General features: G+C 44.5%; 1 protein-coding gene across 1 annotated transcript in view; it reads left to right on the top strand.

Moving 5' to 3' along the window:
* NBEAL1 (neurobeachin like 1) overlaps window positions 1-12,005 on the top strand; it is a 175,697-nt gene extending 163,692 nt beyond the window's left edge. The window contains exons 51-56 of the mRNA XM_060257088.1: window positions 2,549-2,643; window positions 3,731-3,847; window positions 5,929-6,090; window positions 8,718-8,866; window positions 9,822-9,957; window positions 11,871-12,005. Of these exons, the coding sequence (XP_060113071.1) occupies window positions 2,549-2,643; window positions 3,731-3,847; window positions 5,929-6,090; window positions 8,718-8,866; window positions 9,822-9,957; window positions 11,871-11,972 (761 nt within the window). The 3' untranslated portion in view covers window positions 11,973-12,005. The remainder of the gene's footprint in view (window positions 1-2,548; window positions 2,644-3,730; window positions 3,848-5,928; window positions 6,091-8,717; window positions 8,867-9,821; window positions 9,958-11,870) is intronic.
* Window positions 12,006-12,893: the final 888 nt, after the last annotated feature.

Genomic DNA, 12,893 nt, shown 5'->3' with positions numbered 1-12,893 from the left:
CAGTCTCAGAGTGGAACAGAGGCCCTACACTGCCCCTTTCACCCGCCTTGGATCCCGGCAGACAAAAGAGGCAGCATGGCCTTGCTCCGAAGCTGCCTTCCTTTGCAGGGGAGGTGGTAGGAGCCCCAGTCTTCCCCCCATTTAAAGACTCCCCATGGGGGTAGGGAAGGGGGCACAGGGGCAGCTTGGGGGTGCAAAAGCCCCAGCACCACCATTCCCAGTCCGTGGAAAAATTGTCTTCCATTAAACTGGTCCCTGGTACCAAAAAGGCTGGAAACCACTGACTTAAAGGGAACCTTTTTTTTTTTTTAAAGGATGTTTAATGAAATCCCTGATTGAAATAGGTTGATGCTTGTCATTGTTTTGGTACAGTGATTTTTCTGTTACCTTTGTTGCTCCTGCCAGTTTGGTGTAGCGGTTAAGTGCACAGACTCTTATCTGGGAGAACCGGGTTTGTTTCCCCACTCCTCCACTTGCAGCTGCTGGGATGGTCTTGGGTCAGCCACAAGCTCTCTCAGGGCTGTTCTGCTCAAGAGCAGTTCTCTCAGAGTTCTCTCAGCCTCACCTACCTTGCTAGGCTTTCTGGCACCCTAGGCGAATCACCCACTAGCGCCCCCCCCCCCGTTATTAAAAAATATAGGGAAAATGAGGAGCGCCAAACTTGAAAGTTTTCACATTTTTAATTTTAATTTTTTTAATGTGATATGTTATTTTTAAAAAATGTGAGAATAAGTGCTTGCTGGCCACACCAGGAAAGAGGTTGGTAGGATAGGATGAGGTGGGAGACCAAGTCGGGGAGGGGGGGGCAGCTTGGCTTTGTTGAGGGCAGCTTGTTGATGGGAGAGGACAAGGTGACAGCGGTCAGGAGCCAGAGTAATGCATCTGAGAGGGGGCACCCAGTGGTACCCCCTAGGCCAGGTGGCACCCTAGGTGACTGCCTACTTTGCCTACTCCCACGCACTGGCCCTGCCTACCTCACAGGGTGTCTGTGGTGGGGAGCAGAAGGGAAAGGAAATTGAAGCCACTCTGAGACTTTTTCAGGTAGTGGGGGGGTATAAATCCAATCCCCTCCTCCTTCTCTTCCACATTGAGTACAAACGTCCTTGGTTTCTGCCTTCCATAACAATAGCTGGCTTTATTGACAGACCGCGAGGCACAAAAGCAAGTTGCGTGCTAATTTGAGGACTGACCGGTTCTGTCATTTGTTGCTGGGACAATCAGAGAAGATTAAAGTGCTTGTAGGTTAGCAGTGAACTGTTTCAGATAATATGACATACAAGTAAGGAACCAGAGATGAATTGGGTGGAGTGAAGGGGATCTCCTCATTTTCTCTCTTCTTTCTTATTTGTCCTATTTACAGTCCTCTGGAAGTGTCTGAAAACCCCTGACCGTTCCTGCTCTTACACCCACCTGTGGCCTCTGAGATCTCGTAATGTAGTTTCACAAGATCTCAGTGGTGCACTGTTCTTAAAGAAACAGACACTGATTCTATGATTTTTAAAGGGGATAGAGCCATCTATGCATTTCTTTTTTATTTCACTTTTTCTGGGGATCCCCCATGCTTGTAAAAAAATACCCCCTGTTTGTCCTGGCCCCGTTATGTGGATTTTTACATCCATATTCTCTATGCCCCATTCAGAACTGAATTTAATAGTATTTGGTGCATTCATTCACAAATAGTGTTGGCATTAATGCCTAAGAACATAATAAAATGTATGTTAAACCCAATATCTCTAGCACTGCTTCCTGCTTCTAACAGAGTCTGATTTCATCTTCAGAGAGATACTGGCTTGATTAAAATACCATGTGCAACCATGGCTTTATTTAACTGTGGTTGGTTTAAATCCAAATGTGTGGGTCAGTTACTCATTACAGTTAGTTAGCAGGCATGGAACGAGACTGTGAAAACTTGATCAAAAGTTGGATTATTAGCCAGGTAATCGTAATTGTGGTTTCATGAGATGTCTGAGTGTAGATCTCCTGGCTTAACCTGGTTTGTTTCCTAGGGCTGCCCCTGCTGCAATGTATGCTGGGAAATTTTCTGGGAAGGGGAAAGAGCAAAGCTGGTGAAATCAGCAATTGTCAATGCAAACCAGGACTCGAATGCTGATCTGTGAGACAAATCCTGGTTTGACGAGCTAACCACAGCCAAAACAAATTGGAGTTTTCCATTATGTGTGGACTGACCCACTGCCCTGAATATAGAACTTGTGTTTGACTTCTGTGGCTAGACCTGTCTCCATTCAACACCATCCAAATCCGAATCTTTCTGAAATAAATTGTGCTGTAGAGAGGAGGGGGAAAAAACCCTATTGTATTCAGTAGCCATTGCATGCATGATAAATTCTCCATTTGCTGATTTATTTAAACTTTTTGCTTATTGTAATACTCTTTAGTTTGGAGCTAACTTTACATTGTTGATTTATTTTGCAACTTAGAACGGTGGCTCCATTTGTAAACTCTGTTGAATGGCTCTCGCTCTCCCCAATTAGATTTAGAGCCATTCATCATGGCCTTGCCGCTAATTTGCTCTTTCTTTCACTCACAGATATTGTGACATGCTTAGCTATGGATTTCTGTGGAATCCATTTAATTTCCGGCTCGAGGGATACCACTTGTATGATCTGGCAAATAGTTCAACAGGTAAGTCGGCCTTTGGAAGCACCTTGCAGTGAATCGAAGCTGTCTCTGGGCTCAGTGATAGATCCAGGTGGGCAGCCGTGTTGGTCTGAAGCAGTAGAACGAAGTTAGACTCCAGTGGCACCTTGAAGACCAACAAAAGTTTATTCGCAGTAATGAGCTTTTGGGTGCACACCCACTTCCTCAGATACATTGATACCGGCAGGGCTTTTTTTGTAGCAGGAACTCCTTTGCCTATTAGGCCACACACCCCTGATGTAGCCAATCCTCCTGGAGCTTACAGTAGGCCCTGTACTAAGAGTCCTGTAAGCTCCTGGAGGATTGGCTACATCAGGGGGGGGCGTGGCCTAAAGTTCCTGCTACAAAAGAAGCCATGGATACCAGAAACTGTTCTCTTAGAAATATGGGAGGATTCTTTTTTTAATAAAGTGAGAAAAGAACTAATAGCAATCTTATTAGCTGTGGCAAGGATCAAACTAATGGCATATCAATATAGAGAGGGAAACTATGGGGATATTTTTTATTAGGAAAGATAACACAACACCTTAAACACACAGGAATAAACATCCTCGAAATTTTTGGAGATCTGGTATCTATGTTTAATAGAAAATGGTGCCTTGCCCAGTAATCCATACTTTAGGGAAATGATGTGCTTTTTTATTTTTTAATAAATTAGTAGTTTATTAATAAACAAAATTCTGCATTCTACAATCTACATTTAAATATCACAAAATAACCGAGCAATACTCCCACCACAGGGAATTACCGCTAACACAATGCCTCAGATAAAACGGTAGAATATTTTACAAGGTTCATGACTGCGATTATACTTTCAACTATAATCTACTTTCAGATAATTTAAAAATAAATCAGATCAGAGTAATATGGATTGATGTACTTTTGAAGATTATTGAAGCAATACGCCATAGTTTGGAGCTTGTTTACTAAAGGTGTACGGTACATTATATATTGCACGTTTAATGAAAACCTAGATGGAAACCTTGGGAAGCACCTCGTTTCATTTAGGAAATGCATTATGACACATTTTTTAAATATTTTAATCTTATTCATTTTTCCTATTGGATACCAGGGAGGAGCGCCTGTCGGTTTGGTTCCTAAACCTTTGCAGATTCTCTATGGACACACCAATGAAGTGTCCTGCGTTGGCATCAGCACAGAACTGGACATGGCGGTCTCAGGGGCCAGGGTGAGTTTGGATAGTCCCTCCCCCTGCCCAATCAACTTTTATCCCAAGTGAATAAGGCAACAGTTTCGTATTTTTATGGACTTCTACATCCTGAGGTTTTCTGTCCTTTTGCATTCCAGAAAGGATGGTTCATGATTCTCTGTCCATTTCCTTTCATATTTCTTCCCCACCCCACTCCCAGTTATACATTTTAAATGTTGGCTCTTTTAGAGGGAAGTCATATGGTTAAGAGCCCTGTGGCACAGAGTGTTAAAGCTGCAGTACTGCGGTCCTAAGCTCTGCTCATGACGTGAGTTCGATCCCTGGTGGAAGCTGGGTTTTCAGGTAGCTGGCTCGAGGTTGACTCAGCCTTCCATCCTTCCGAGGTCAGTAAAATGAGTACCCAGCTCGCTGCGGGGAAAGTATAGATGACTGGGGAAGGCAATGGCAAACCACCCCGTAAAAAGTCTGCCGTGAAAACGTTGTGAAAGCAACGTCACCCCAGAGTCGGAAACGACTGGTGCTTGCACAGGGGACCTTTCCTTTCCCATATGGTTAGGTAGCAACCCCAGAGTTATCTGATCTTGTCAGAGTTTGGAAGCTGAGGAAGGCCAGTGCTTGGGTGGTTGCGATGCAGATGTAGCGATGGCAAACTATCTCTGCTCCTCTCTTGCCTTGAAAACCTTAGAAAATTCCATGAGTTGGTTGAGGCTTAGCAGCACACTTTACCTTATGGTCAGGGATCTTCTGCTTCTTCTACTAGATGTCTTTACAAAAAAAGGAGGAGGAGAAAGAAGGAAATTAAAAATACAAACCAAACGCACTTAACATAGTGTATAAGTGAAAATCAGGGAAATCAGCAGAACAGCACTATATATGAACATATGAAGCTGCCTTATACTGAATCAGACCCTTGGTCCATCAAAGTCAGTATTGTCTACTCAGACTGGCAGCGGCTCTCCAGGGTCTCCAGCTGAGGTTTTTCACACCTACTTGCGTAGACCCTTTTTACTTGGAGATGCCAGGGATTGAACCTGGGACCTGCTTACCAAGCAGATGCTCTACCACTGAGCTACCGTTCCTCCATCCCATTTAATAAATCATATTTGGCATGACAGTAGTCTTGTGAAAACTCTGCTTCAACTGAGAGACAGTTTGGTGTAGTGGTTAAGTGCATGGACTCGTATCTGGGAGAACTGGGTTTGATCCCTGACTCCTCCACATGCACCTGCTGATGTGACCTTGGGTCAGCCACAAGTTCTCTCAGAGCTGTTCTGCTCAAGAGCAGTTCTCTCAGAGCTCTCTCAGCCCCTGTTGTGGGGAGGGAAATGGAATGAAGATTGTAAGCCACTCTGAGGCTCTTTCAGGTAGTGAAGGGCGGGGTAGAAATCCAATCTCTTCTTCTTCTCTTCTGTCTTATCTGTTTCTTAAAACAAAACAAAAATTAGGGATCATCTTTGGCAGGCTGCCTCAGCGATGGTTTCCACACTACAGCTGAGGGTGTCTTAACAGTTCTAGAGTAACTCCGCTACATCCTTTTTTGTTTTGTTTTGTGCCTTCAACAAAGTAGTCTTTATTCCTGGGATAATTCTGGTTAAGTGGACAAACACTATTACTAACAATACTACCCTGTAGGCGGGATCCAGCGATCTGTGAGTGAAAGATCTCACTGTCATTCCCCACCTGCCCGTCCGTCCTTCTTGACCTTAGAAAAGTTGGACTAATAGCTATACAAATTAGGGGCTTTATTGAGGAAGGGGCAGAAAGGCAGGGCTTTTTTTTGTAGCAGGAACTCCTTTGCATATTAGGCCAGATGGCCCTGATGTAGCCAGTCCTCTTGGAGATTTCAGTAGGCCCTGTACTGAGAGCCCTGTAAGCTCTTGGAGGATTGGCTACATCAGGGGGTGTGGCCTAACAGCAAAGGAGTTCCTGCTACAAAAAAAAAGCCTTGCAGAAAGGATCCTTGCGAGGACTGAAAGGAAGGAAAGATCTGCATCCTTCAGCCCCTTCTGCAGGCGGATTGCTGGATCCGACCCATGAAAAAGTTAATACACCGAAATGAAATAGGCTGTGACCGCCGTTTGTGTCTTTTGTTTCAACAGGACGGCACTGTGATCGTTCACTCCGTACGGAAGGGTCAGTACATGAGGATTCTGAGGCCCCCCTGCGAGAGTTCCCTCTTGCTCACAGTTCCAAACCTGGCCATATCCTGGGAAGGGCACGTAGTCGTCCACACCAGTATAGAAGGAAAGACAACGCTCAAGGTATTGGGACACCCAGAGCCACAGACTGTGGAAAGATTGTGCTGCTTTTGTTTTCTTTTTTATGGTTTAGGCCAAAAAGGGCACTAGCGGGACCCCCTGTCCTCTTCCCTTCACCCTGTCCTCTTTTCTGCAGGCCTCAGGCTCCCTCTAGACAAGGGTTGCCAGCCTCCAGGTGGGGCCTGGAGATCTCCAGCTTTTACAACTAATCTCTAGCGGACAGAGATCAGCTCCCCTGGAGAAAATGGCTGCTTTGAAGGGTGGAGTCTGTGGCCTTGGACCATGCTGAGGCCCCTCCCCTCCCCAAAACCCCACCTTCTCTTGGATCCTCCCCCAAAGTCTCTGGGTATTTTCCAATGCAGACCTGGCAACCCTACTCCAGATGTTTTCTTCCCGCAAAATGTAGCGCCAAGCCAGGCTTACCAGTGAACATGCGCAAGCCCCACTTGTGCTTAACAAAAAGGGGTGGGCAAGTCATGTGGGCCAGTCCTGCATGCACATGAATGTTTATCCGGCCTTGGTTCATGTGAAATGTTTCCTGTTCGTTGGAAGCAGAAGCACACTCTCAAAAACTGTCTTCCCGCTCTCTGCCATGCACAAATCAAACTGTCGGTCCAGGCAGGACACGGGTCACTGCTGCACAGAAGGTCTTACCCTTATTGGCACGACCTAAATGTTAAGCAGCGATCTCCCCAGCAACCTTTATTCCCCAGCAACCTGTTCCTTCCTGGTTAGCATCTCTGCATTCCCAGCCCTGACCCGGAAGAAAGAGGGTCACAGCATGATGAATGTGCTAGCTCTTCCTGAGGGATGGGTACTGCTACGACTAATGCTGAAGTTCTCCTTTTTTGCGCAGTGATTTATGTAGAAAGCAGTTCCAGGCTAAAGTTAAATAGCCAGCGCTATTAGCTCTTCGTGACCTGTGGCAAAGAAGAGGGGGATAGTTCCGGAAGCAGGTGTTTCAGTGATTTTCAGAGTCTCTTGTTCAGAAAGCCAGCTTGGTGTATGGTCTGGGTCTGTTTACCTCCAGGACCACCTTTCCCCATATGAGCCCCAGAGAGCACTATGATCAAGTTCACGAAATCTCTTGATGATCCCTGGGCCAAAGGATGTTTGACTGACCAGAGCAAGAGCCTTTTCGGTGGCAGCCCCTTCCCTCTGGAATGCTCTCCCTAAAAACATCAGGGCCCTGTGGGACTTGCCACAATTCCACAGAGCCTGTAAGACAGAAATGTTTGAACAGGCTTTTAACATCTAATGGAGGTGACCAGTACCTCATTACCCCACAGCACTGATACCCTACCCCAATCCAAACAGGATTGAAATGCGCTAAACAACATCCAATAACATCATAGTAAAGAGCGCTAATTAAGAACTAATAATAATGCCATCTAGGGATTAAAACTGTATATGTTTGAGATATTTTTAGGATTTTACTGTGATTTATTATTTTATTCTCTGTTATTTTAATTGCTCTTAGGCGCCCTGAGCCCGTCAGGGGAGGGCGGGATATAAGTGTAATAAAATAAATAAAAAATAAATAGTAGTTAAGAGTGGTGGGCTCTAATCTGGAGAATCGGGTTGATTCCCCCCTCGTCCACGTGCAGCTGCTTGGGTTGGTCACAAAGTTCTCTCAGAGCTGTTATCTCAAGTGCACTTTTCTCAGAGCTCGCTCAGCCCCACCTACTTCACAAGGTGTCTGTTGTGGGGAGAGGAAGGGAAGGAGATTTGTATGCCACTCTGAGACTCTGAGTGAAGGGCAGGGTATAAATACAATCTATTTTTTTTTCTTCTCCTCATATGTCACTGCAAGCTGTTGCGAGTCATACTGGCTTTGTATCTGCATAGTGCTCCAGGTTGTGGTTGGCGTAGACTTTGCAGAGGGAAAGGGATGGGGACACAGCACATCTGGGGGAGGGACAGTGGCTCAGTGGTAGAGCATCTGCTTGGTAAGCAGAAGGCCCCAGGTTCAATCCCTGACATCTCCAACTAAAAAGGGCCCAGGCAAGTAGGCGTGAAAAACCTCAGCTTGAGACCCTGGAGAGCCACTGCCAGTCTGAGTAGACAAGACTGACCTTGATGGACCGAGAGTTTGATTCAGTTGAAGGCAGCTTCACATGTTCATATCTCCCTATGCAATGCTGTGTAGAAATTATACCATCACTATGCAAGCTATGTTATATCTGTAGCACCAATTAATCTGTGGTTTTAAATTTTGTTTTATTGATCTCTTAATTGCTTAACTGAGTAATAACTGTAAATTGGGATATTTTATCTGTTTTATATTTTATTATTGTAATGTTGTATTTATACTATGTGAGCCGCCCTGAGCCTGCTTCGGCGGGGACGGCGGGATATAAATTAAAATTATTATTATTATCAAGCATGGACATACATATGTCTGCATGCAGCGCTTTTTTTGTAGCAGGAACTCTTTGGCATATTAGGCCACACACCCCTGATGTAGCCAATCCTCCAAGAGCTTACAGGGCTCTTAGTACAGCGCCTACTGTAAGCTCCAGGAGGATTGGCTACATCAGGAGATGTCTGGCCTAATATACAAAGGAGCTCCTGCTACAAAAAAAAGCCTTGTCTGTAACCAGTTCCTCCCCCCGCCACTGTCTGCCTAGGATAAGAATGCACTACATCTCTATTCTGTGAATGGAAAATATTTGGGCTCTGAGAGCCTGAAAGAGGAAGTATCTGATCTCTGTGTGACTGGAGAATATATCGTAATGGGAAGTCTTCAGGGATTTCTGTCCATTAGAGATCTCAACAGGTAAGAGGGAAATGTGCGGGAGGAAAAGGGTTTATACCAATGAAATATAGTGATATGTTTTCAGGGGCTTAAGGCTAGGAACTTGCCTGGTATTTTTTTTAATGGAAGCTGAGGATGTGTGGACAGACTTGGTAATGACACTGTGGATGGAGGGACCAGACCCCGAGCAGTTTGGGGTTGCGTAATTTATAGCCTCTAATCTTGGGAAATTGTCTCACCCTCTTCAAACTGAGATGTAGTCCACACACTACAGCTGTGGTAAATTTATTTCTTAGTCCTAAAACCATAAGAAATCTCAAGATTTTGGGGGGCAATTTTCCCCTCTAATCCTTATTTTCATAAAATGTGTTATTGTATTATTTATTTTATTCTATTTTTAGCTCCCCCCTTCCTGTAGAACAGGCTCAGGGTGGGTTACATCATAAAAACAGTAAAAGACCAATTTAAAATATATAAAATCTAATCGATTAGAATATTATCTGTAATAGGCCTCTGTATGCAAAATGTTTTATGTCTTTGGACAACAATAAGTTTTGAGTATGCATATGGTTGTTATTTTTGAATAATAAATTTAAAAAAAAATTCAAGATTTCAAAATGTTGCTAGTACCAGTGAAGAAACATCCTCTGTCAGATGCAGGGGTGGAATTCTAGCAGGAGCTCCTTTGCATATTAGGCCACATAGCCCTGATGTGGCCAGTCCTTCATTGGCCGCATCAGGGGTATGTGGCCTAATATGCAAAGGAGCTCCTGCTAGAATTCCACCTCTGGTCATATGTATCCTTTAACATGCCACATGTGTAAATATCAAAGAGCTAGATCATGCCAGGAAGGTTTCTGACATTTCCTTCTAGGATCTCCCCGGTAAATGTCAACATTGACCAGCTAGCTGACTTTCCCCCTATGTTTCTGTCCATTATATTTAATCTAATGGTTTCCTTTCCTTTTCATTTCAGCCTCAGCCTCAGCGTTTCTCCCTTAGCCATGCGGCTGCCCATTCGCTGTGTCTCCATTACCAAAGAGTACAGCCACATTCTGGTGGGCCTCGAGGATGGCAAGTTGATTGTCGTCGGTGTTGGGAAACCATCTGAGGTAAAACCTACCATCAAGAACTTTATCTACCGAGCAGTGGGGAGTTCCCTTATGTCCGCGTTCCAGCGGAGCAGGCGATCACCTCGTTGGCTTGAGCTTTCGAGGGGGAAGAAATAGTTCTGAATCTATTCTTGTAGGCTCTTTTTACACTGGGACCTTTACTTTAACACAACAGCAGAGAAGGGGACCATATGGGAAAAGTCAGGGTCTGCGTGGACTAATATACGAATGTTGGTGAGTTAGGCTGAATTTACTAATTGTACTTTCCTGGGCGCTTACTAGATGGGACTAACTGAACCAGCGGAACGTGCTTTTCTTTCTGCCTGCCGTTAACACTTGATTCTCAGCACTGTCTCTTAGGCCACTATTCCCCCGCTAAGCCCACTGATCAAGAAGACCTAATGAAATTCATTCTTAGGAGAACACGGAATAGACAAGAACGGTTCATTTTCTGCTTGGCTATATTCAAAGTGGCGTAGTTAAAACCATGTCTTAGAGTTGTTCCTTACAGCAATGAAAATAATAAGAGCCACTGTCGTGCAAAGTTGCGAAAGGCACAGCGTCAATTGCACAGTGTCTGCGGGGTCACGCACTTTAGTCTGCTGCACAAAATGGGTTTCCCCAAATGTCCTTCCTCGTTCTGTATGGATCAAAAAAAAGGTGTGAACATTGTGTCGATGGCACTGAATTGATGGCACGCTGTATTGTTTTCCAAAAATTGCTGCTGATTGACAGTGATGCCTAGTAGATAGTGATGCCTAGTAGGGTGCTCTTAAGACAAGCAAACCTTCGGAAGAATGCTAGGAAATAACTAATAATTTATCTCTTTCTGAGGACCCCATGAAAATTTTGCTAGTTTCAAAAGGGGCATGCAGTTCGGGCACCTTTCAAATGCTTTGCACTAATTTGTACTTCTCTTCCGATCCAAAATGTGTCGGTCTGGGGAAGCCAAAGGCATTCAAACATTGCACTATAACAGTATTACTTCCTTGTGAATTATCCATAGTCTGGTTGGTGCATTTCTGCCAAAAAGTTCCTGTATGTTCAGGGCTTTTTTTTTTGTAGCAGGAAGTCCTTTGCATATTAGGCCACACCCCCTGATGTGTCCTCCAAGAGCTTACAGGGCTCTTCTTACAGGGCCTACAGTAAACTTCTGAAGAACTGGTTACATCAGGGGTGCGTGGCCCAATATGCAAAGGACTTTCTGCTGCAGAAAAAGCCCTGTGTATGTTAATCACAGAAACTGGAATGCCTTTCAGAGCACTGGCTTTATGGGCCTGTATGGACATAGGCCCAGGTTGTGATCAAGATTACACCATTTAAAGATCATTCTTGCTTGGATTTAATTTATTTCATTCAGGATCAGTTTAGATGTAGACAGATTTGGGATTGTGAAATTTATCAATTATGTTGCACAGGATCCTGTTCTGATCAGGACATTGCCAAGCATTTGATTATTTGACCCCAAATTTACTTTCCACATGTTTATACAGAGGCCCTGTCATGTTGAGACTGGCTCTCTGGTAAATACGTTTTAAGACTGGTTTGGTTCTTTTACATTGGACCTTTTAAATTCTGTATTTAAAAACACATCACAACCTGCCCCCCCCCCCCCCGCAATCCAAACTCCCAGTTTCAAGAAGGGTCAAGAAATGTGGTGGTGGGGAGAACACTTGACAGTGTGAAGTCGCATTTGTTTTCTGTTGTTTGTCTGCTTCAGCGGTGTCTAAGCCTTGAGTTATTTTGTTAAGAATGTTTTTCGTTGCTTCTGTCGTTTTGAATGTGTGCCGCATGTTGTCCTGCCTCTGTGTTTCTCCGGAATCAGTGTCTGAAGTTTTCATTTAATTTATCCCCTTCTCCCCTTCCCTTCCCCTCCCCTTTCTTTTTGTTTTTTTCTGAATTACTTTGAACAGATGCGCGCGGGCCAGCTCTCCCGAAAGTTGTGGGGATCGAGCAAACGGATTAGCCAGATTTCGTCGGGAGAGACTGAATATAACACTCAAGACTCTGTGTGATTTCTGTTCCTGCCTCCCCTTGTGGATTCCACAGATTTTTATTCAATCACTTTCTCAATTTATTCCCCCCCCCAATTATGTTGGAAGCAACAGCACAATTTCCACAGGCGCATATACAAATTGTCCTACAGCATCTGCAGTTCTCTGCCATTGTGTTAATATGTCAGAAGCAATAAGGAAATGTGATGTTTCAGCATGTATAGATGTTTCGGCACGTATAGATGGTATGTGTATAAGCATATATATTTCATTTGTGTGTGTGTGAGAAACTTGTACGTGGGTGCAAATCTGTGTTTTGGTTTGTATGTGTCACAGTGAATTTCAAAAATGTGTCAGCTGTTCACACATAGGAGTGCTTGACAACTCTAGTTGGCGAATGTCCAGAAATGGCCTCCTGAATCTTTGGACGTAAGCCAGTGAATACTTAGGTGACTGTATTCCTCTCTGTTCCCCAGATTTTTAGAATATCCACTGTATTTGTCAGGGATCACCAATATTCCCGTTGGCCATTCACTACATTCTTGTTGCTTACTGTAATATATATATTATAAAGGCCACAATCCACTGAGCCTGTTTACAAATGCACAAGTAGTCACCTGTCTGCAGCTGGTCTTACTTCTTTCCCACCTGCAAAATACCTCTAGCACACAGTTGAAGTTCACAATTGTCTTGGAGGGAGAGGCGTAGGGCCCCGCCATTGTGCCAGAAAAGCCCCAGTGGTCTTCTGGATCTCAGCCACGCGTTATGCTTGACCAGGGATGGAATTCTAGCAGGAGCTCCTTTGCATATTAGGCCACACACCCCTGATGTAGCCAATCCTCCAAGAGCTTACAAAAAAGAGCCTTGTAAACACTTGGAGGATTGGCTACATCAGAGGGTGTGGCCTAATATGCAAAGGAGCTCCTGCTAGAATTCCACCCG

The sequence above is a fragment of the Heteronotia binoei genome, chromosome 16 (assembly GCF_032191835.1).
Source record: "Heteronotia binoei isolate CCM8104 ecotype False Entrance Well chromosome 16, APGP_CSIRO_Hbin_v1, whole genome shotgun sequence".
NCBI classification, from domain to species: Eukaryota; Metazoa; Chordata; class Lepidosauria; order Squamata; family Gekkonidae; genus Heteronotia; species Heteronotia binoei.
The sequence above is the reverse complement of the archived record's forward strand: the minus strand, read 5'-3'. Positions and strand labels throughout refer to the sequence as shown.